This window comes from Haemorhous mexicanus, unplaced genomic scaffold (assembly GCF_027477595.1).
Source record: "Haemorhous mexicanus isolate bHaeMex1 unplaced genomic scaffold, bHaeMex1.pri scaffold_204_ctg1, whole genome shotgun sequence".
Taxonomy (NCBI): Eukaryota; Metazoa; Chordata; class Aves; order Passeriformes; family Fringillidae; genus Haemorhous; species Haemorhous mexicanus.
In genome coordinates this window covers 18,453-42,289 of record NW_026776031.1, presented here as the reverse complement: position 1 = coordinate 42,289, position 23,837 = coordinate 18,453, and the positions used below count along the sequence as shown (strand labels likewise).

At 42.9% G+C, this 23,837-nt stretch overlaps 1 protein-coding gene across 1 annotated transcript in view; it reads right to left on the bottom strand.

Moving 5' to 3' along the window:
- Positions 1-2,782: 2,782 nt before the first annotated feature.
- The window catches only part of LOC132322914 (protein EFR3 homolog B-like), a gene marked incomplete at both ends in the record, with an annotated part of 38,664 nt that continues 17,609 nt past the window's right edge, over positions 2,783-23,837 (bottom strand). Inside the window, 6 exons of the mRNA XM_059837660.1 lie at positions 2,783-2,911; positions 6,024-6,185; positions 8,819-8,894; positions 12,590-12,762; positions 16,845-16,899; positions 20,182-20,320. Coding sequence (XP_059693643.1) covers positions 2,783-2,911; positions 6,024-6,185; positions 8,819-8,894; positions 12,590-12,762; positions 16,845-16,899; positions 20,182-20,320 — 734 coding nt within the window. The remainder of the gene's footprint in view (positions 2,912-6,023; positions 6,186-8,818; positions 8,895-12,589; positions 12,763-16,844; positions 16,900-20,181; positions 20,321-23,837) is intronic.

Here is a 23,837-nt window from a genome sequence, read left to right as displayed (position 1 = left end):
AAATGGGGGGAATACAGGGAATAAATGGGGGGAATACAGGGAATAAATGGGGGAATACAGGGAATAAATGTGGGGAATACAGGGAATAAATGGGGGAATACAGGGAATAAATGGGGGGAATACAGGGAATAAATGGGGGGAATACAGGGAATAAATGGGGGGAATACAGGGAATAAATGGGGGGAATACAGGGAATAAATGGGGGGAATGTGGGGAATAAATGGGGGGAATACAGGGAATAAATGGGGGGAATACAGGGAATAAATGGGGGAATACAGGGAATAAATGGGGGGAATGTGGGGAATAAATGGGGGGAATACAGGGAATAAATGGGGGAATACAGGGAATAAATGGGGGGAATACAGGGAATAAATGGGGGGAATACAGGGAATAAATGTGAGGAATACAGGGAATAAATGTGGGGAATACAGGGAATAAATGGGGGGAATACAGGGAATAAATGGGGGGAATACAGGGAATAAATGGGGGGAATACAGGGAATAAATGTGGGAATACAGGGAATAAATGGGGGGAATACAGGGAATAAATGGGGGGAATACAGGGAATAAATGGGGGGAATACAGGGAATATATGGGGGAATACAGGGAATAAATGGGGGGAATACAGGGAATAAATGTGGGGAATACAGGGAATAAATGGGGGGAATACAGGGAATAAATGTGGGGAATACAGGGAATAAATGGGGGGAATACAGGGAATAAATGGGGGGAATACAGGGAATAAATGGGGGGAATGTGGGGAATTAAAATGGGAAAACTAGGGAATAAAATATGGAAAGTATAGGAAATAAATGTGGGGATTGTGGGGAATAAATGTGGGGAAAAGGGAGAATAAAAATGGGAATTATAGGGAATAAATATGGGAAAAATAGGGAATAAAATCTGGGAAATATAGGGAATAAATGAGGGAAAATAGGGAATAAAATCTGGGAAATACAGGGAATAAATATAGGAAAAATAGGGAATAAAAATGGGAAATACAGGGAATAAATGAGGGAAAATATGGAATAAAAATGGGAAATACAGGGAATAAATGAGGGAAAATAGGGAATAAAATCTGGGAAATGGGGGGAACATGGAAAAGGAGGAGTTGGAAATGCCCAGATCCCAAAAAACCCAACCAAATCCCCAAAAAATCCTAAAAACCCCAAATCCCCAAACTCCCTCAAATTCACCCCTCAAACCCCCTAAAAATCCCAATAAAAACCCCCCAAAAATCCCAATAAAAGCCTCCAAAATGGCCCTAAAATTGCTGAATTTTTGGGGAATTTTTCTGGGATTTCTCAGGAATTTGGAGGTTTTTAGGGTTGGGATTTTTGTGGGATTTTTATTGGGGTTTTTATGGGGTTTTTGGGGGGTTTTTGGGGTTTTCCCACCTCCTGGATGTGCTGCAGGAAGGTGGCTCCCAGCACAAACCCCAAAATACCCAATATTCCCAAATCCCAAACTCCAAAAGATCCCAAAAAACCCCAAATCCCAAAAACCCCAAACTCTCTCAAATTCACCCCTAAAACCCCCTAAAAAATCCCAATAAAAACCCCCCCAAAATCTCAATAAAAGCCTCCAAAATGGCCCCAGAATTGCCGAATTTTGGGGGATTTTTTCCGGGATTTCTCAGGAATTTGGAGGTTTTTAGGGTTGGGATTTTTATGGGATTTCTATGGGGTTTTTAGGGATTTTCTGACCTCCTGGACGTGCTGGAGGAAGGCGGGGATGCCCAGCAGGTGGCCCAGGAAGTGCAGGAGGGCGGCTCCGAGCACAACCCCCAAAAACCCCTAAATCCCCAAAATCTCCCAAATCCCAAACCCCAAAAAAATCCCAAAAAACCCCAAATCCCAAACACCCCAAACTCCCTCAAATTCACCCCTCAAACCCCCTAAAAATCCCGATAAAAACCCCCCAAAAATCCCAATAAAAGCTCAAAAATGGCCCCAGAATTGCCGAATTTTGGGGGATTTTTCCCGGGATTTCTCAGGAATTTGGAGGTTTTTAGGTTTGGGATTTTGATGGGATTTCTATGGGGTTTTTAGGGATTTTCTGACCTCCTGGACGTGCTGGAGGAAGGCGGGGATGCCCAGCAGGTGGCCCAGGAAGTGCAGGAGGGCGGCTGCGAGCACAACCCCCAAAAACCCCAAAATCCTCAAAATCTCCCAAATCCCAAACCCCAAAAAAATCCCAAAAAAACCCCAAATCCCAAACACCCCAAACTCCCTCAAATTCACCCCTAAAACCCCCTAAAAATCCCAATAAAAATCCCCCAAAAATCCCAATAAAAGCCTGAAAAATGGCCCCAGAATTGCCGTATTTTTGGGGGAATTTTCCCGGGATTTCTCAGGAATTTGAAGGTTTTTAGGGTTGGGATTTTTATTGGGGTTTTTATGGGGTTTTTAGGGATTTTCTGACCTCCTGGACGTGCTGGAGGAAGGCAGGGATGCCCAGCAGGTGGCCCAGGAAGTGCAGGAGGGCGGCTCCGAGCACAACCCCCAAAAACCCCAAAATCCCCAAAATACCCCAAATCCCAAACCCCAAAAAAATCCCAAAAAACCCCAAATCCCAAAAACCCCAAACTCCCTCAAATTCACCCCTAAAACCCCTAAAAAATCCCGATAAAAACCCCCCAAAAATCCCAATAAAAGCCTCAAAAATGGCCCCAAAATTGCCGAATTTTGGGGGAATTTTTCCCGGGATTTCTCAGGAATTTGGAGGTTTTTAGGGTTGGGATTTTGATGGGGTTTTTATGGGGTTTTTAGGGATTTTCTGACCTCCTGGACGTGCTGGAGGAAGGCGGGGATGCCCAGCAGGTGGCCCAGGAAGTGCAGGAGGGCGGCTCCGAGGGCGGCCAGAGCGCAGCGCGACGGCTCCGGCAGCTGCAGCTCCTCCTGAGCCACATCCTGGGGGGGGAAAAAACACCCAAATTAGGGCCTGAAATCCCAAAGATTCACCCCAAAAACAACCCCTATTCCAGCCCAAAAATATCCCCAGAGAAACCACAAAAATCCCCCAAAATATTCCTTGAAATCGCAAATATTCGTCTCAAAACCACCTCTAAATCACACAAAAAATGCCCCAAATATTCCCTGAAATCCCAAATATTCACCCCAAAACAACCCAGATTCCCACCCCAAAATTATCCCCAGAGAAACCACAAAAATCCCCAAAACCACTCCCCAAAATATTCCCTGAAATCCCAAAGATTCATCCCAAAAACTCCTCACAAAAAACCCTGAAACCCCCCCCCCAAAAAAAAACAAAACAAAAATTCCCTGAAATCCCAAATATTCAGCCCAAAAACTCCTCGAAATCCCACAAAATTCCCCCCCAAAAAATCCTAAAATCGAAAAAAATCCTCAAAAAAAAAACCAAAATAACCCACAAACTCCCTGCCAAAAAAAGCCCCAAAATACCCAAAAAAACCCCAAATACCCCCACAAAAACCCCCCAAAATCCCTCAGAAATCCCCCAAAATCCTCCCCAAATCCCCTTAAAATCGCCCAAACCCCTAAAAATTCCAAAAATGCCAAAAAAAATCTGCCAAAAATCCCCAAAAATTCCCCCAACTCCCCCCCAAAAAATCGCCAAAATTCCTCAAAATCCTCCAAATAACTCCCCCAAAAAACCAAAAAAAACCAAAAAAATTGCCAAAAACTTCACTAAAATCCCAAAAAAAACCCCAAAAAATCCCCAAAATGCCCCAAAATTCCCTCAATACACAAAAATCTCCAAAAACCCCGAAATTCCCCCAAAACCCCCTCACAAATCTCCCGCCCGCCGCCCGGTACCTGCAGGGCGAGCACGAGGCGCAGGAGGTCGGTGATGACGTCATCGGTGGGAATCCCAACAAAACCCCCAAAAACCCCTAAAAAAACCCCCAAATCCCCCAAGAATCCCCAAAAAATTCCCCAAAATCCCAAAAATCACCAAGAAGTCCACAAAAATCTCCAAAATTCTCCAAAATCCCCTCAAAAAACCCCACAAAAATCCCCCAAAAAACTCCCCAAAATGCCCCAAAAACCCCTAAAATTTCCCCCAAAAAAATCCCTAAAATCAGAAAGAAAATCCTCAAAACTCCCCAGAAATTCCCATTAAATCCCAAAATCCCTCAAAAACCCCGAAATTCCCCCAAAACCCCCTCCCAAATCTCCCGCCCGCCGCCCGGTACCTGCAGGGCGAGCGTGAGGCGCAGGAGGTCGGTGATGACGTCATCGGTGGGAATCCCAACAAAACCGCCCAAAACCCCCCCAAAAAACCCCAAGAACCCCCCAAAAAAATCCCAAAAGCCCCAAAATCACCAAGAAGTCCACAAAAATCTCCAAAATTCTCCAAAATTCCCTCAAAAAACCCCACAAAAAATCCCCAAAAACTCCCCAAAATCCCCCAAAAACCCCTCAAATTTCCCCCCAAAAAGATCCCTAAAATACGAAAGAAAATCCCCAAATCCCCAAAAATTCCCAAAGTCCCACAAAAATCCCCTCAAAAAACTCCAAAATTCCCCCAAAACCCCCTCACAAATTTCCCGCCCTGCAGGGCGAGCGTGAGGCGCAGGAGGTCGGTGATGACGTCATCAATGGAAATCCCACCAAAACCCCCTAAAAAAACGCCAAAATCCCCTAAGAGTCCCGCAAAAAAATCCCAAAAGCCCCAAAATCACCAAGAAGTCCACAAAAATCTCCAAAATTCTCTAAAATTCCCTCAAAAAAACCTCACAAAAAGTCCCAAAAAAACTCCCCAAAATCCCCCAAAAACCCCTAAAATTTCCCCCAAAAAAATCCCTAAAATCAGAAAGAAAATCCCCAAATCCCCAAAAATTCCCAAAGTCCCACAAAAATCCCTCAAAAACCCCGAAATTCCCCCAAAACCCCCTCCCAAATCTCCCGCCCGCCGCCCGGTACCTGCAGGGCGAGCACGAGGCGCAGGAGGTCGGTGATGACGTCATCGGTGGGAATCCCAACAAAACCCCCAAAAACCCCTAAAAAAACCCCCAAATCCCCCAAGAATCCCCAAAAAATTCCCCAAAATCCCAAAAATCACCAAGAAGTCCACAAAAATCTCCAAAATTCTCCAAAATCCCCTCAAAAAACCCCACAAAAATCCCCCAAAAAACTCCCCAAAATCCCCCAAAAACCCCTAAAATTTCCACAAAAAGATCCCTAAAATCAGAAAGAAAATCCCCAAATCCCCAAAAATTCCCAAAGTCCCACAAAAATCCCCTCAAAAACCCCGAAATTCCCCCAAAACCCCCTCACAAATCTCCCGCCCGCCGCCCGGTACCTGCAGGGCGAGCACGAGGCGCAGGAGGTCGGTGATGACGTCATCGGTGGGAATCCCAACAAAAACCCCCCAAAACCCCCCCAAAATCCCCCATGAACCTCGCAAAAAATCCGAAAACCCCCAAAATCACCAAGAAGTCCACAAAAATCTCCAAAATTCTCCAAAATTCCCTCAAAAAACCTCACAAAAAACCCAAAAAAAACTCCCCCAAAAACCCCTAAAATTTCCCCCAAAAAAATCCCTACAATCAGAAAGAAAATCCTCAGAACTCCCCAGAAATTCCCATTAAATCCCAAAATCCCCCAAAAACCCCGAAATTACCCCAAAACCCCCTCACGAATCTCCCGCCCGCCGCCCGGTACCTGCAGGGCGAGTGTGAGGCGCAGGAGGTCGGTGATGACGTCATCAATGGAAATCCCAAAAAAAACCGCCCAAAACCCCCCAAAAAAACCCCAAGAACCCCCCAAAAAAATCCCAAAACCCCCAAAATCACCAAGAAGTTCACAAAAATCTCCAAAATTCTCTAAAATTCCCTCAAAAAAACCTCACAAAAAGTCCCAAAAAAACTCCCCAAAATCCCCCAAAAACCCCTAAAATTTCCCCCAAAAAAATCCCTAAAATCAGAAAGAAAATCCCCAAATCCCCAAAAATTCCCAAAGTCCCACAAAAATCCCCTCAAAAACCCCGAAATTCCCCCAAAACCCCCTCACGAATCTCCCGCCCGCCGCCCGGTACCTGCAGGGCGAGCACGAGGCGCAGGAGGTCGGTGATGACGTCATCGGTGCCCAGCTCCAGGCTGAGCAGCGCCAGGAGGCGGAACACGGCCCGGAAGTGCTGAGGGGAGCTGGAGGCCAGGCGGCACACCCGGAACGCGTGGCACAGCAGCGCCGAGCCGTGCTGAGGGGAGAAAATTGTCAGTTTGGGGTTTTGGGGGGCTCTTTGGGATCTTAGGAACCTGTGGGATTTTTGAGGATTTTTTTTTTTGTTTTTTAAAAATTTTTTTAGGATTTTTTTAGGGATTTTTGGGGGGATTTTTTCAGTGATTTTTCAGTGACTTTTTAATGATTTTTTCGGGGTTTTTGATGGGTTTTTATTGGGGTTTTGTGGTTTTTAATGGTGGGTTTTTTTGGGGGGGGGTTAGTGGGTTTTTTGGGGGTTTTGTTGTGTTTTTGGGGCTGTTTGAGGGGAGGCAGCGCCAGGAGGTGGAACAGGGCCCGGCAGTGCTGAGGGCAGCTCGAGCAGCGCCGAGACGTTCTGAGGGGAGAAAATTGTCAGTTTGGGGATTTGGGGGGCTCTTTGGGATCTTGGCAACCTGTGGGATTTTTGGGGATTTTTTTTTTTTTTTTAAAGATTTTTTAGGATTTTTTGGGGATTGTTTCGGTGATTTTTCGGTGATTTTTCAGTGATTTTTCAATGACTTTTTAATGATTTTTTGGGGTTTTTATTGGGGTTTTTATTGGGGTTTTGTGGTTTTCAATGGGTTTTGGGGGCTTTTGATGGGTTTTGGGTGTTTTTAATGGGTTCTTAGGGGGTCTTTATTGGGTTTTTGGGGCTGTTTGAGGGGAGGCAGCACCAGGAGGAGGAACAGGGCTGAGGGCAGCTCGAGCAGCGCCGAGTGTGCTGAGGGGGAAAAATTGTCATTTTGGGGTATTTAGGGGCTTTTTGGGATCTTGGGAACCTGTGAGATTTTTGGGGAGTTTTTTCTGATTTTTGGGCGATTTTTAAAGGATTTTCGGGGGATTTTTGGAGGCTTTTGGGTGATTTTTCGGTGATTTTTCAGTGAATTTTCAGTGACTTTTTAATTTTTTTTCGGGGTTTTTTAATGGGTTTTTTTGGGGTTTTGGGGTTTTCAATGGGTTTTGGGGGGGGGTTATTGTGTTTTTGGGTTTTTTTCTTGGGTTTTTGAGGTTTTTCTTGGGTTTTTGGGGCTGTTTGAGGGGAGGCAGCGCCAGGAGGCGGAACAGGGCTGAGGGCAGCTCGAGCAGCGCCGAGTGTTCTGAGGGGAGAAAATTGTCAGTTTGGGGTATTTAGGGGCTTTTTGGGATCTTGGGAACCTGTGAGATTTTTGGGGATTTTCTTCTCATTTTTGGGCGATTTTTAAAGGATTTTCGGGGGATTTTTGGAGGCTTTTGGGTGATTTTTCAGTGATTTTTCGGTAATTTTTCAGCGATTTTAATTTTTTTTTCAGGGTTTTTTGAGGGGTTTTTATTGGGGTTTTGGGGTTTTTTAATGGGTTTTGGGGGTTTTTAATGAGGTTTTTAGGGGGTTTTAATTGGTTTTTGGGGTTTTTCTTGGGTTTTTGGGGCTGTTTGAGGGGAGGCAGCGCCAGGAGGCGGAACAGGGCTGAGGGCAGCTCGAGCAGAGCCGAGTGTGCTGAGGGGGAAAAATTGTCATTTTGGGGTATTTAGGGGCTTTTTGGGATCTTAGGAACCTGTGAGATTTTTTGGGGATTTTTTTCGGATTTTTGGGCGATTTTTAAAGGATTTTTGGGGGATTTTTCGGTGATTTTTCAGTGATTTTTCGGTCATTTTTCAGCGATTTTTAATTTTTTTTTCGGGGTTTTTGAGGGGTTTTTATTGGGGTTTTGGGGTTTTTAATGGGTTTTGAGGGTTTTTAATGAGGTTTTTAGGGGGTTTTTATTGGGTTTTTGGGGTTTTTATTGGGTTTTTGGGGCTGTTTGGGGGGAGGCAGCGCCAGGAGGAGGAACAGGGCTGAGGGCAGCTCGAGCAGCGCCGAGTGTGCTGAGGGGAAAATTGAATTTTTTTCAGAATATTTCCATATTTTGGGGAGGTTTGGGGTTTGAGGGATTGTTGGGTATTTTTTTAGGATGTTTGGGGTGGGTTTTTGAAGGTTTTCTGAGAATTTTGGTTTGTTTTTTTTTTTTTTGTGGATTTGGTGAGGATTTATGAGAAATTTTGTGGGGTTTTTTGGGGGGATTTTTTAGGGGTTTTTTGAGGATATTTTGGGGAATTTTCTTGGACGTTTGGGAGATTTTTTAATGGATTTTTGGGGGGATTTTTGGAGAATTTTCTTGGATTTTTGGAGAAGTTTCTTGGATTTTTTTTTTTAGATTTTTTTCAGGGATTTTTGGGGGAATTTGTTAGCATTTTTCTGGATTTTTGGAGAATTTTGGGGGAATTTTCCTGGATTTTTTTTTTTTTTTTGAGGATTTTTTGGGAAATTTTTTGGATTTGGGGGGGATTTTTAGGCTGATTTTTTGGGGGAATTTCTGAGAGCTTTGGAGCATTTTTTGGGGAATATTCTTGAATTTTGGGGGAATTTTCTTGGATTTTCCAGGGCTCTCCTGATCTTTGACAATTCCCTGGAACAACCCCATGGAAAAGAAAAAAAAAAAAATCCCAAAGAAAATTCCAGAATTCCACAAATCCCAACCCTGGCAATCCCAAAATTCCCTCGGGATGAGCTGAAATCTCAAATTCTTGGGATTTTCCTGCATTTGGAGACCTCAGGATGCCCCAAAATTGAGGAAAAATTGGGGAAAATTGGGAAAATTTGGGATTTTTCCCGACCTTTTTCATGAAGACGGAATCCTGGCGGGAACATTTCTCCACCTTCAGCTTCAGCAGCGAAACGTCGGCGATGGAGCTGCAGAAAAACCCCAAAAAAACCCAAAAAAAAATCAGAATTTCCCATCCCAAAATCCCAGAAATCCTGAATTTCCCCATCCCAAACTCCCAATTTTTTTTTTGTCCCAGGTTTGTTCCCAGCTTAAAAAATCCACCGAAAAATCGAGACAGAAATCTGAAAAAAACTCCAGAAAAATCCCATTTAAAAAATCCAGAAATTAATTAAAAAGTCAATTAAAAATGGATTAAAAAGTCATTTAAAAATTCCATTAAAAATTTCAGAAAATCTGGGAAAAATCCAGGAATTTCCTACTTAAAACTCAATGAAAAACTCCATTAAAAATTTCAGAAATTCTGGGGAAAAAATCCAGGAATTTCCTGCTTTAAAAGTCAATTTAAAATTCCATTAAAAATTTCAGAAATTCTGAGAAAAATCCAGGAATTTCCCCATCCAAAATTCCAGATTTTCCTTCCTGGGTCTGATCCCAGACGGGAAAATCCCCAAAAAGTCCAGGGGGAAAAAAAAAAAATCTGTAAAAAATCCAGAAAAATCCCATTAAAAATCCCAGAAATTCTGGGAAAAAATCCAAGGATTTCCTACTTGAAAAGCCAAGTTAAAATTCCAGAAAATCTGGAAAATTCAGGAGTTTCCCCATCCTAAATTCTGGAAATTTTTTGGATGCCAGCTGGGAAAAAAACCTGGAAAAAATCCAGAAAAATCCCAGAAATTCTGGGGAAATAATCCAGGAATTTCTTACTTTAAATGTCAAATAAAAATTCCAGAAAATCTGGAAAATTCAGGAGTTCCCCATCCCAAATCCCAGAAATTTTTTTGGATCCCAGCTGATAAAATCCACAATAAAAATCAGGAAAAAAAATCCTGAAAAAATCCTTTAAAATCTCAGAAATTCTAGAAAAAAATCCAGGAATTTCCTACTTTAAATATCAAATAAAAATTCCAGAAAATCTGGAAAACTCAGGAGTTCCCCACCCCAAATCCCAGAATTTTTTTGGATCCCAGCTGGGAAAATCCACAATAAAAACCAGAAAAAAACCCTAAAAAAACCTGAAAAAAATCCTTAAAACCCCCAGAAATTCTAGAAAAAAATCCAGGAATTTCCTACTTGAAAAGTCAATTAAAAATCCCATAAAATTCAGGAGTTTCCCCATCCCAAATCCCAGAATTTTTTTGGATCCCAGCTGGGAAAATCCACAATAAAAACCAGAAAAAAAAACCTGAAAAAAATCCGGAAAAAATCCTTTAAAATCCCAGAAATTCTAGAAAAAAAAATCCAGGGATTTCGTACTTGAAAAGTCAAGTTAAAATTCCAGAAAATCTGGGAAATTCAGGAGTTTCCCCATCCTAAATTCTGGAAAGTTTTTGGATGCCAGCTGGGAAAAAAACCTGAAAAAAATCCAGAAAAATCCCAGAAATTCTAGGGGGGAAAAAAAAAAATCCAGGATTTTCCAACTTAAAATGTCAAATAAAAATTCCAGAAAATCTGGAAAATTCAGGAGTTTCGTCATCCCAAATCCCAGAATTATTTTGAATCCCCACTGCAAAAATCCGCAATAAAAACCAGAAAAAAAACCTGAAAAAAACCCGAAAAAAATCCTTACAAACCCCCAGAAATTCTAGAAAAAAAATCCAGGAATTTCCAACTTAAAATGTCAAATAAAAATCCCATAAAATTCAGGAGTTTCCCTATCCCAAATCCCTGAATTTTTTGAATCCCAGCTGCAAAAATCCACAATAAAAACCAGAAAAAAAAAACTGAAAAAAACCCGAAAAAAATCCTTAAAAATCTCAGAAATTCTAGAAAAAAATCGAGGAATTTCCTACTTCAAAAGTCAATTAAAAATCCCAGAAAATTCAGGAGTTTCCCCATCCTAAATTCTGGAATTTTTTTTGATCCCAGCTCATAAAATCCACAATAAAAACCAGAAAAAACCCTAAAAAAAACCCGGAAAAAATCCTTAAAAACCCCAGAAATTCTAGAAAAAAATCCAGGAATTTCCTACTTCAAAAGTCAATTAAAAATCCCAGAAAATTCAGGAGTTTCCCCATCCCAAATCCCAGAATTTTTTTGAATCCCCGCTGCAAAAATCCACAATAAAAACCAAAAAAAAACCCTAAAAAAAAACCGAAAAAAATCCTTCAAAATCCCAGAAATTCTGGGGAAAAAATCCAGGAATTTCCAACTTAAAGTGTCAAATAAAAATCCCAGAAAATTCAGGAGTTTCCCCATCCCAAATCCCAGAATTTTTTTGGATCCCCGCTGCGAAAATCCACAATAAAAACCAGAAAAAACCCTAAAAAAAACCCGGAAAAAATCCTTTAAAACCCCAATAAATTCTAGAAAAAAATCGAGGAATTTCCAACTTAAAATGTCAAATAAAAATCCCAGAAAATTCAGGAGTTTCTCCATCCTAAATTCAGGAATTTTTTTTGATCCCAGCTCATAAAATCCACAATAAAAACCAGAAAAAAACCCTGAAAAAAATCCGGAAAAATCCCATTAAAAATCCCAGAAATTCTAGAAAAAAAAAAAAAAAATCCAGGAATTTCTTACTTAAAATGTCAAATAAAAATTCTAGAAAATCCCAGAAAATTCAGGAGTTTCCCCATCCTAAATTCTGGATTTTTTTTGATCCCAGCTCATAAAATCCACAATAAAAACCTGAAGAAAACCCTGAAAAAAATCCGGAAAAATCCCATCAAAAATCCCAGAAATTCTAGAAAAAAAAAAAAAAAAAATCCAGGAATTTCTTACTTAAAATGTCAAATAAAAATTCTAGAAAATCCCAGAAAATTCAGGAGTTTCCCCATCCTAAATTCTGGATTTTTTTGGATCCCAGATCTGATCCCAGCTGGGAAAAAAAACCTGAAAAAAATCGGGAAAAATCCTTAAAAATCCCAGAAATTCTGGGGAAATAACCCAGGAATTTCCAACTTAAAATGTCAAATAAAAATCCCATAAAATTCAGGAGTTTCCCCATCGCAAATCCCTGAATTTTTTAAATCCCCGCTGCAAAAATCCACAATAAAAACCAGAAAAAAACCCTAAAAAAAATCCATAAAAAATCCTTTAAAAATCCCTGAAATTCTGGAAAAAAATCCAGAAATTTCCAACTTAAAATGTCAATTACAAATCCCAGAAAATTCAGGAGTTTCCCCATCCTAAATCCCTTAATTTTTTAAATCCCAGCTGCAAAAATCCACAATAAAAACCAGAAAAAAAACCTGAAAAAACCCCGGAAAAAATCCTTAAAAACCCCAATAAATTCTAGAAAAAAATCGAGGAATTTCCTACTTCAAAAGTCAATTAAAAATCCCATAAAATTCAGGAGTTTCTCCATCCTAAATTCTGGAATCTTTTTTGATCCCCACTGCAAAAATCCACAATAAAAACCAGAAAAAACCTAAAAAAACCCATAAAAAATCCTTTAAAACCCCAATAAATTCTAGAAAAAAATCGAGGAATTTCCTACTTCAAAAGTCAAATAAAATCCCATAAAATTCAGGAGTTTCCCCACCCCAAATCCCTTAATTTTTTAAATCCCCGCTGCAAAAATCCACAATAAAACCCAAAAAAACCCCTAAAAAACCCCATAAAAAATCCTTCAAACCCCCATAAATCCCACCAAACCTCCCGTATGTTTCCCCCTGCGAACCCCCCAATCCGAGTGAATTTTGGGGCGCCCTGGAGGCACCTGGAGGGGACCAGGCGGAGGCGGAGGCGGCGGCGGTCGAGGAAGGAGCCGAGGATGTCGAGGACGAAGAGGCGGATGTGCGCGTCGGGGAGCAGCGCGGGCGCCAGCAGCCGCTCCAGGAAGGCGGCGGGCAGGGCGGTCAGCAGGCTGCTGCAGCGGAGCCCCTCGGCCACCTGGGGAGGGAGGGGGGGGAAAGCACGGTTCCCAGGAAAAAAACGGGAATCGGGAGGGGGGCCCTGAAATTCCAGCCCCAACTGGGGGGAAATTGGTGAGAAATTCCCCAAAAATCCACAAAGGATTCCCGAAAATCCCTCAATGAAAATTCCCAAAAATCCCTCAAAGGATTCCCAAAAATCCCTCAAAGGATTCCCAAAAATCCCTCAAAGGATTCCCAAAGGATTGGCAAAAATCCCTCAAAGGATTCCCAGAAATCCCTCAAAGAATTTCCAAAAATCCCTCAAAGGATTCCCAAAAATCCCTCAAAGAATTCCCAAAGATCCCTCAAAGGATTCCCAAAAATCTTCCCAAAGGATTGACAATAATCCCCAAAGAAATCCCAAAAATCCCCAAAGGATTCCCAAAAATCCCCAAAGAAATCCCAAAAATCCCCTCATAGGATTCCCAAAATCCCCAAAGGATTCCCAAAAATCCCCTCAAAGGATTCCCAAAAATCTCCAAAGGATTGACAAAAATCCTCCCCAAAAATAGAAATTCCCAAAGAATTCCCAAAAATCCTCAAAGGATTCCCAAAAATCCCTCAAAGGATTCCCCAAAATCCCCAAAGGATTGACAAAAATCCCCCTCAAAGAATTGACAAAAATCCCCAAAGGATTGACAAAAATCCCCCCCAAAGGATTGGCAAAAAATCCCCAAAGGATTGACAAAAATTCCCAAAGAATTCCCAAAAATCCCTCAAAGAATTCCCAAAAATTCCTCAAAGAATTCCCAAAAATCCCCAAAGGATTCCCAAAAATCCCCAAAGAATTCCCAAAAATCCTCAAAGGATTCCCAAAAAATCCCTCAAAGGATTCCCAAAAATCCCCCCCAAAGGATTGACAAAAATCCCTCAAAGGATTCCCAAAAATCCCCTCGAAGAGTTCCCAAAAATCCCCAAAGAATTCCCAAAAATCTCCGAAGGATTCCCAAATATCCCCAAAGGATTGACAAATATCCTCCCCAAAAATAGAAATTCCCAAATAGCTCCGAAAAATCCCTCAAAGAATTCCCAAAAATCCCCAAAGGATTCCCAAAAATCCCCAAAGGACTGACAAAAATCCCCCACCAAAATAGAAATTTCCAAATAACCCCAAAAATCCCCAAAGAATTCCCAAAAATCCCCAAAGAATTGACAAAAATCCCCCCCAAAAATAGAAATTTCCAAAGAATTCCCAAAAATCCCTCAAAGAATTCCCAAAAATCCCCAAAGGATTGAGAAAAATCCCCAAAGAATTCCCAAAAATCCCTCAAAGAATTCCCAAAAATCCCCAAAGGATTCCCAAAAATCCCCAAAGAATTCCCAAAAATCTCCCAAAGAATTCCCAAAAATCCACAAAGGATTCCCAAAAATCCCCAAAGGATTGACAAAAATCCCCAAAGGATTCCCAAAAATCCTTCCCAAACATAGAAATTCCCAAATAGCCCCAAAAATCCCAAAGAATTCCCAAAGATCCCCAAAGAATTGACAAAAATCCTCCCCAAAAATAGAAATCCTCAAAGAATTCCCCAAAATCCTGGAAAAATTCCAGAAAAATGCCAAAGAATCCCAACAGAATCCAAAAAAATTCCCAAAAAATCCAAAAAAGGTTCCCAAAAAACCCCCAAAATTTCTGAAAATCCTGGAAAAAATCCCAAAGAATTCCCAAAAATTCCCCAAAAATCCCCAACATCCTGGGAAAATCCCGGGAAAATTCCCAAGAATCCCAAAGAATTCCCAAAAATCCCCCAGAATTCCCTAAAATCCGGAAAAAATTCCCAAAAAATTCCCAAGATTCCCAAAGAATTCCCAGAAATTCCCCAAAATCCTGGGAAAATTCCCCAAAAATTCCCTAGAATCCAAAAAAATTCCCAAAAATCCCAAAAAATTACCCAAAAACCTGGAAAAATTCCCAAAGAATTCCCCCAAATCCGGAAAAAATTCCAGAAAAATTTCCAAGAATCCCAAAGAATTCCCAAAAATCTCCCAAAATCCTGGAAAAATTCCCCAAAAATTCCCAGAAATTCCCCAAAACTCTGAAAAGATTCCCAAAAATCCCCCAAAATTCCCTAAAATCCTGGAAAAATTCCCCAAAAATTCCAAAGAATCCCTATGAAATCCCAAAAAAATTCCCAAGGATCCCAAAGAATTCCCAAACATCCCCCAAAATCCTGGAAGAATTCCCAAAAACTTCCCAGAAATTCCCCAAAACTCTGGAAACATTTCCAAAAAATCCCCAAAATCCTGGGAAAATTCCCCAAAAATTCCCAAGGATCCCAAAGAATTCCCAAAAATCTCCCAAAATCCTGGAAAAATTCCCCAAAATTCCCAAAAATCTCCCAAAATCCTGGGAAAATTCCCCAACAATTCCCTAGAATCCAAAAAAAATCCCAAAAATCCCAAAAAATTACCCCAAATCCTGGAAAAATTTCCAAGAATCCCAAAAAATTACCCAAAAATCCCGAGAAAATTCCCAAAAAACCCCCAGAATTCCCCCAAATCCGGGAAAAATTCCAGAAAAATTCCAAAGAATCCCAAAGAATTCCCAAAAATCCCCCAGAATCCTGGAAAAATTCCCCAAAAATTCCCCAAAAATTCCCCAAAATTCCCCAAAATACTGGGAATATTGCCCAAAAATTCCCAAGGATCCCAAAGAATTCCCCCAAATCCCCCAAAAATTCTCCAAAATCCTGGAAAAATTCCCAGGAATCCCAAAGAATTCCCAAAAATCCCCCGAAATTTCCCAAAATCCGGGAAAAATTCCCCAAAAATTCCCAAGAATCCCAAAAAATTCCCCCAAATCCTGGAAAGATTCCCAAGCATCCCAAAAAATTCCCAAAAACCTGGAAAAAATCCCCAAAATTCCCAAAAAATTCCCCCAAATCCTGGAAAAATTCCCCAAAATCCGGGAAAAATTCCCCAAAAATTCCCAAGGATCCCAAAGAATTCCCAAACATCCCCCTAAATCCTGGAAGAATTCCCCAAAACTTCCCAGAAATTCCCCAAAAACCTGGAAAAATTCCCAAAAATTCCCCAAAATCCCAAAAAATTCCCAAAAATCCCAAAAATTCCCCAAAAACCCCCAAAATTCCCCCAAATCCTGGAAAAATTCCAAAAAAATTCCCAAGGATCCCAAAGAATTCCCAAACATCTCCCAAAATCCTGGAAAAATTCCCAAAAATTCCCAGAAATTCCCCAAAATCCTGGGAAAATTCCCCAAAGATTACCCCAAATCCTGGAAAAATTTCCAAGAATCCCTAAAAATTACCCAAAAACCTGGAAAAATTCCCAAAGAATTCCCAAAGAATTCCCCCAAATCCAGAAAAAATTCCAGAAAAATTCCAAAGAATCCCAAAGAATTCCCAAAAATTCCCCAGAATCCTGCAAAAAATTCCCAACGAATTCCCAGAAATTCCCCAAAATCCTGGGAAAATTCCACAAAACTTCCCTAGAATCCAAAAAAATTCCCAAAAATCCAAAAAAATTCCCCCAAAACCTGGAAAAATTCCCAAAAATTCAAAAAAAAATTCCCCAAAATCCTGGGAAAACTCCCCAAAAATCCGGGGAAAATTCCAGAAAAATTCCAAAGAATCCCAAAGAATTCCCAAAAATCCCCCAAAATCCTGGAAGAATTCCCCAAAACTTCCCAGAAATTCCCCAAGAACCTGGAAAAATTCCCAAAAATTCCCAGAAATTCCCCAAAAACCTGGAAAAATTCCCAAAAATTCCAGAAATTCCCCCAAATCCTGGAAAAATTCCCCAAAAATTCCCAAGGATCCCAAAGAATTCCCCCAAATCCCCAAAAACTCCCCCAAAATCCGGGGGAAATTCCCAAAAAATTCCCAAAAATCCCAAAGAATTCCCAAAAATCTTCCAAAGTCCTGGAAATATTCCCAAAAATTCCCAGAAATTCCCCAAAACTCCCGGTAAAATTCCCCAAAAATCCCCCAAAATTCCCCAAAACTCTGGAAAACTTCCCCAAAATCCCCCGGAATTGCCCCAGATGCCCCCAGAGGTGGAAGATTCCCGGGATTTTCCCGGGATTTTTGGGAATGTGCCCACCTGGAGCAGGGATTTGAGGAGCATGATCTGCGTCAGGCGGGTCCGGATCTCCTTCCTGCCGAGGCAAGGAACGCCGGGAATGCCGGGAATTCCGGGAATGCCGGGAATTCCAGGAATGGGCAGAGATCTGGGAACTCTCGGAATTCCGGGAAGGAATGGGCAGAAATCTGGGTATTCTGGGAATTCCAGGAATGGGCAGAAATCTGGGAATTCCCAGGATTCCGGGAATGCCGGGAATTCCAGGAATGGGCAGAAATCTGGGAATTCTCGGAATTCTGGGAATTCTGGGAAGGAATGGGCAGAAATCTGGGAATTCTCAGAATTCCGGGAATTCCAGGAAGGAATGGGCAGAAATCTGGGAATTCTGGGAATGCCGGGAAGGAATGGGCCGAAATCTGGGAATGCTCGGAATTCCGGGAATTCCAGGAAGGAATGGGCAGAAATCTGGGAATTCTCGGAATTCCGGGAGTTTCGGGAAGGAATGGGCAGAAATCTGGGAATTCTCTGAATTCCGGGAAGGAATGGGCAGAAATCTGGGAATGCTCGGAATTCCGGGAGTTCCGGGAAGGAATGGGCAGAAATCTGGGAATTCCCAGGAATTCCAGGAAGGAATGGGCAGAAATCTGGGAATTCTCGGAATTCCGGGAATTCCGGGAAGGAATGGGCAAAAATCTGGGAATTCCCGGAATTCCGGGAAGGAATGGGCAGAAATCTGGGAATGCTTGGAATTCCGGGAATTCTGGGAAGGAATGGGCAGAGATCTGGGAATTCTCGGAATTCCGGGAGTTCCAGGAAGGAATGGGCAGAAATCTGGGAATTCTCGGAATTCCGGGAATTCCAGGAAGGAATGGGCAGAAATCTGGGAATTCTCGGAATTCCGTGAGTTCCGCGAAGGAATGGGCAGAAATCTGGGAATTCTCGGAATTCCGGGAATTTCAGGAAGGAATGGGCAGAAATCTGGGAATTCTCGGAATTCTGGGAATTCTGGGAAGGAATGGGCAGAAATCTGGGAATTCCGGGAATTCCGGGAAGGAATGGGCAGAGATCTGGGAATTCCCAGGAATTCCGGGAAGGAATGGGCAGAAATCTGGGAATTCTTGGGATTCCGGGAATTCCAGGAAGGAATGGGCAGAAATCTGGGAATTCTCAGAATTCCGGGAGTTCCGGGAAGGAATGGGCAGAGATCTGGGAATTCCGGGAATTCCGGGAATTCCGGGAAGGAATGGGCAGAAATCTGGGAATTCCTCGGAATTCCGGGAATTCCGGGAAGGAATGGGCAGAAATCTGGGAATTCTCGGAATTCCGGGAGTTCCCGTGCTGGGAATTTTGGGAATTCTGGGAAATCGCAGGGGATGGGAATTCTTGGGAATGGTGGGAATTCGGGGAATTGTCAGAAATCTGGGAATTCTCGGAATTCTGGGAATTGTCAGAAATCTGGGAATTCCAGCTCTGGGAATTTTGGGAATTCCGGCTGTGGGAATTCCAGGAATTCTCAGGAATGGGAATTCTCGGGATTTTGGGAATGGTCGAAATTGTGGGAATTCCAGGGATTGGCAGAAATTTGGGAATTCTCAGAATTCTGGGAATCGCGGGGCTGAGAAATTTGGGAATTGCAAGAAATGTTGGAAATTTGGGATTTCTCAGAATTCCAGGGATTTGGGCTCTGGGAATTCCTGGGAATTCTGGGAATTTTGGGAATTGCCAGAAATTCTGGCTCTGGGAATTCCGGGAATTTCTCAGGGATGGAATTCTGGGAATCCTGGGAATGCTTGGAATTCCTGCTCGGAGAAATTGGGGAATTGTCAGAAATTTGGGAATTCTCAGAATTCCAGGAATTCCAGCTCTGGGAATTATGGGAATTCTAGGATTTTGGGATTTCTGGGAAGTTCAGATTTAGGAATTCCAGGAATTTCGGCTCTGGGAATTCTGGGAATTCTTGGGATTCTGGGAATGCTCTGGGATGGGAATTCGGGAATTCTCAGAATTCCAGGAATTCCAGCTCTGGGAATTCTGGGAATTCCAGGATTTTGGGATTTCTGGGAAGTATGGATTTGGGAATTCCAGGAATTCCAGCTCTGGGAATTCTGGGAATTCTGGATCTTGGAATTTTCCAAAATCCAGGAATTCCAGAGGTGGGAATTTTGGGAATTCTCAGAATTCCCAAATGAGGGGCGGGACACACCCATCAGATCCTGATCCCACTCCTGGGAATTCTGGGAATTCCAGGAATTCCAGGTCTGGAAAATCTGGGAATTCCAGGAATGTTGGGAATTCTGGAAATTCCTGGAATTCCAGCTCGGGGAATTTGGGGGATTCTGAGAATTCCGGGAATTCTGGATCTGGGAATTTTGGGAATTCTGGGAATTGGGGGCGGGGCTCTCATGTCAGATCCTGATCCCACTCCTGGGAATTCTGGGAATTCCAGGAATTCCAGACATTGTGGGAATTCTGGCTCTGGGAATTTCAGGAATTCTCAGAAATTTGGGGATTCCAGCTCTGGGAAATTCAGGAATTCTGGGAATTGGTGGCGAGGCTCAACCACAAGATCCCAGGAATTCTGGGAATTCTGGGAATCCTGGGAATTCTCAGGGATGGAATTCTGGGAATTCCTGCTCTGGGAATTTGGGGAATTGACAGAAATTTGGAAATTCTCAGAATTCCAGGAATTCTGGCTGTGGGTATTCCAGGAATTGTCAGAAATTTGGGAATTCCAGGAATTTTCAGGGATGTGAGTTCTCGGCATTCTGGGAATTTTAGGAATTGTCAGAAATTTGGGGAATTCTCAGAATTCCGGGAATTCCGGCTCTGGGAATTCTTGGAATTGTGGGAATGTGGGGAATTCTGGGAATGGGGGGCGGGGCTCACCCCTGTGATCCTGATCCCACTGCTGGGAATTTGGGGAGGGGTCGGAATTCCGGGAATTCTCAGGGATGGGAATTGTGGGAATCCCAGGCGTTGGGGGAGGGGCTCCCCCCTCAGATCCCGTTCCCAGGAAGTTCAGGAATTTTGGGAATTCCAAGATTTTGGGGAATTCCGGGAATGGGGGGCGGGGCTCACCCGTCAGGGTGGAATCCTGGCTCTAGGAAGTTCTGGGAATGTTGGGAATGGCGGGAATTCCAGGAATTTGGGGAATTCCGGGAATGGGGGCTCACCTGTCAGGGTGGAATCCTGGCTCCGGGAAGTGTCAGGAATGTTGGGAATGTTGGGAATTGCAGGAATTTGGGGAATTCCGGGAATGGGGGCGGGGCTTACCCGTCAGGGTGGAATCCGGGCTCTGGGAATGGTGGGAATGGCGGGAATTGCAGGAATTTGGGGAATTCCGGGAATCAGGGCTCACCCGTCCGGCTGGGATGCGGGCTCCGGGAAGTGCCGGGAATGTTGGGAATGTTGGGAATTCTCGGGGATGGGCACCTTGTTCATGATGAAGACCATCACCTCCGACTGCTGGTAGGGCGGCAGCGTGGCCGAGAAGGAGCCTGGAACGGCGGGATCGGGAATCACGGCGGGAATGGGGATAACGGGATTGGGAATCACGGTGGGATAACAACGGGGAGAACAACGGGGATATTGGGAATAACGGGATTGGGAATCACAGTGGGATTGGGAATAACGGGATTGGGGATAACGGGGATAGTGAGAATGGAACTGGGAATAATGGGAATAGTGGGATAAAGGGAATAGTTGGAATAGTGGGATAATGGGGATAATGGGAATAATGGGATTGGGATGGGATGGGAATGGTGGGAATGATGGGATAATGGGAATGGTGGGAATAATGGGGATGGGGGGAATAATGGGAATAGTGGGATAATGGGGATAGTGGGAATAATTGGATAGTGGGAATAGTGGGAATAGTGGGGATAATGGGAATGGGATTGGGATGGGAAAGGTGGGAATCATGGGATAATGGGTATAGTGGGAATAATGGAATAATGGGAATAGTGGGAATAGTGGGATAATGGCAATAATGGGAATTCTGGGAATAATGGGAATAGTGGGAATAATGGGAATAGTGGGAATGGGATTGCGATGGGAATGATGGGAATAATGGTATAATGGGGATAGTGGGAATAGTGGGAATGGTGGGAATAATGGGAATAATGGGAATAGTGGGAATAGTGGGAATAATAGGATAATGGGAATAATGGGATAATGGGAATAGTGGGATAATGGGATAATGGGAATAATGGGTATGGTGGGAATAACGGAATAATGGGGATAATGGGAGTAATGGGAATGGGATTGGGATGGGAATGGTGGGAATAATGGGATAATGGGAATAGCAGGAATAGCGGGATAATGGGAATATTGGGAATAGTGGGATATTGGGAATAGTGGGAATTATGGGAATAATGGGAATACTGGGAATAATGGGAATGCTGGGAATAGTGGGAATAATGAGAAAATGGGAATAGTGGGAATAGTGGGATATTGGGAATACTGGGAATTCTGGGAATAATGGAATAATGGGAATAGTGGGAATAGTGGGAAAAATGGGATAGTGGGAATGATGGGGAGAGTGGGAATAGTGGGATAATGGGAATTCTGGGAATAATGGGAATAGTGGGATAATGGGAATAATGGGAATGGGATTGGGATGGGAATGGTGGGAATAATGGGATAATGAGGATAGTGGGAATAATGGGAATAGGGTGAATAATGGGATAGTGGGGATAATGGGAATTATGGGAATAACGGAAATAATGGAAAAATGGGAATAGTGGGAATAGTGGGATAATGCCAATAATGGGATAATGGGAATAATGGGAATGGTGGCATTATGGGAATAGTGGGAATGGGATTGGGATGGGAATGGTGGGAATAATGGTATAATGGGGATAGTGGGAATAGTGGGATGATGGGAATGGTGGGAATGGTGGGAATGGTGGGAATTCTGGGAATAGTGGGAATAATTAATATAGTGGGAATGGTGGGAATAATGGGATAGTGGGAATAGTGGGGAAAATGGGATAGTGGGAATAATGGGGAGAGTGGGAATAGTGGGAATGATGGGAATAGTGGGAATGGTGGGAATAACGGAATAATGGGAATTCTGGGAATAATGGGAATAGTGGGATAATGGGAATAGTGGGAATGGGATTGGAATGGGAATGATGGGAATGATGGGATAATGGGGATAGTGGGAATGGTGGGAATGGTGGGAATAATGGGAATGGCGGCAATAGTGCGATAATGGAAATAATGGGATAATGGGAATAGTGGGAATAATAGGATAATGGGAAAAATGGGAATAGTGGGAATAGAGGGAATAGTGGTGAAAATGGGATAGTGGGAATAGTGGGGAGAGTGGGAATAGTGGGAATGGTGGGGATAACGGAATAATGGGAATTCGGGGAATAATGGGAATAGTGGGATAATGGAAATAATGGGAATGGGATTGGGATGGGAATGGTGGGAATAATGGGAATGCTGGGAATAGTGGGATAGTGAGATAGTGGGAATATTGGGAATAGTGGGATATTGGGAATAGTGGGAATTATGGGGATAATGGGATAATGGGAATACTGGGAATAATGGGAATAGTGGGAATAATGGGGAGAGTGGGAATAGTGGGAATAATGGGAATTATGGGATAACGGGGATAGTGGGAGTAGTGGGATAATGGGAATATTGGGAATAATGGGAATAGTGGGATGATGGGAATAATGGGAATGGGATTGGCATGGGAATGGTGGGAATGATGGGATAATGGGGATAGTGGGAATAATTGGAATTATGGGAATTATGGGAAAAATGGGATAATGGGAATAGTGGGAATGGTGGGAATAGTGGGAATAATGGGAATAGTGGGATAATGGGAATAGTGGGAATAACGGGAATAGTGGGATGATGGGAATAATGGGAATGGGATTGGGATGGGAATGGTGGGAATGGTGGGATAATGGGAATAGTGGGAATGATGGGAATAGTGGGAATGGTGGGAATAGTGGGAATGATGGGAATAGTGGGAATAGTGGGAATGATGGGAATAGTGGGAATAATTAATATAGTGGGAATAACGGGAATAATGGGATAATGGGAATAGTGGGGAAAATGGGAATGATGGGAATAGTGGGATGATGGGAATAGTGGGAATAATGGGATAATGGGAATAGTGGGAATGATGGGAATAACGGAATAATGGGAATTCTGGGAATAATGGAAATAGTGGGATAATGGCAGTAATGGGAATGGGATTGGGATGGGAATGGTGGGAATGATGGGATAATGGGGATAGTGGGAATAGTGGGAATGGTGGGAATAATGGGAATAGTGGGAAAAATGGGATAGTGGGAATAATGGGGAGAGTGGGAATAATGGGGATAATGGGAATAGTGGGACTGGTGGGAATAATGGGAATAGTGGGAATGATGGGAATGGGATTGGGATGGGAATGGTGGAGATGATTGGGGTAATGGGAATAGTGGGAATGGGACTGGGAATACTGGGGATGAAAGGGATAATGGGAATGATGGGAGTCATGGGATTGGGAACAACAGGAATAATGGGAATAATGGGATTGGGAATAATGGGGATAACAGGAATAAAGGGAATAGTGGGGATAATTGGGATAGTGGGAATAATGGGAATGGGATCGGGAATAATGGGGATAATGGGAATAATGGGAATGGTGGGGATAAAGGGGATGGTGGGAATGATGGGAATTGTGGGATTGGGAATAGTGGGAATGATGGGATAATGGGATAATGGAAACCGTGGGAATCATGAGAATGATGGGATTGGGAATGATGGGAATGGGATGGGATGGGAATAACAGGAGTCATGGGAAGGGTGGGGATAATGGGGATACTGGGAATGGGAATGGTGGGAATAATGGGAATGACGGGAATGGGAATGGTGGGAATAATGGGAATGGTGAGATAATGGGAATGGTGGGAATAATGGGAATGGTGGGAATAATGGGAATGGTGGGAATAATGGGAATGGTGGGAATGATGGGAATGGTGGGAATAATGGGAATGACGGGAATAA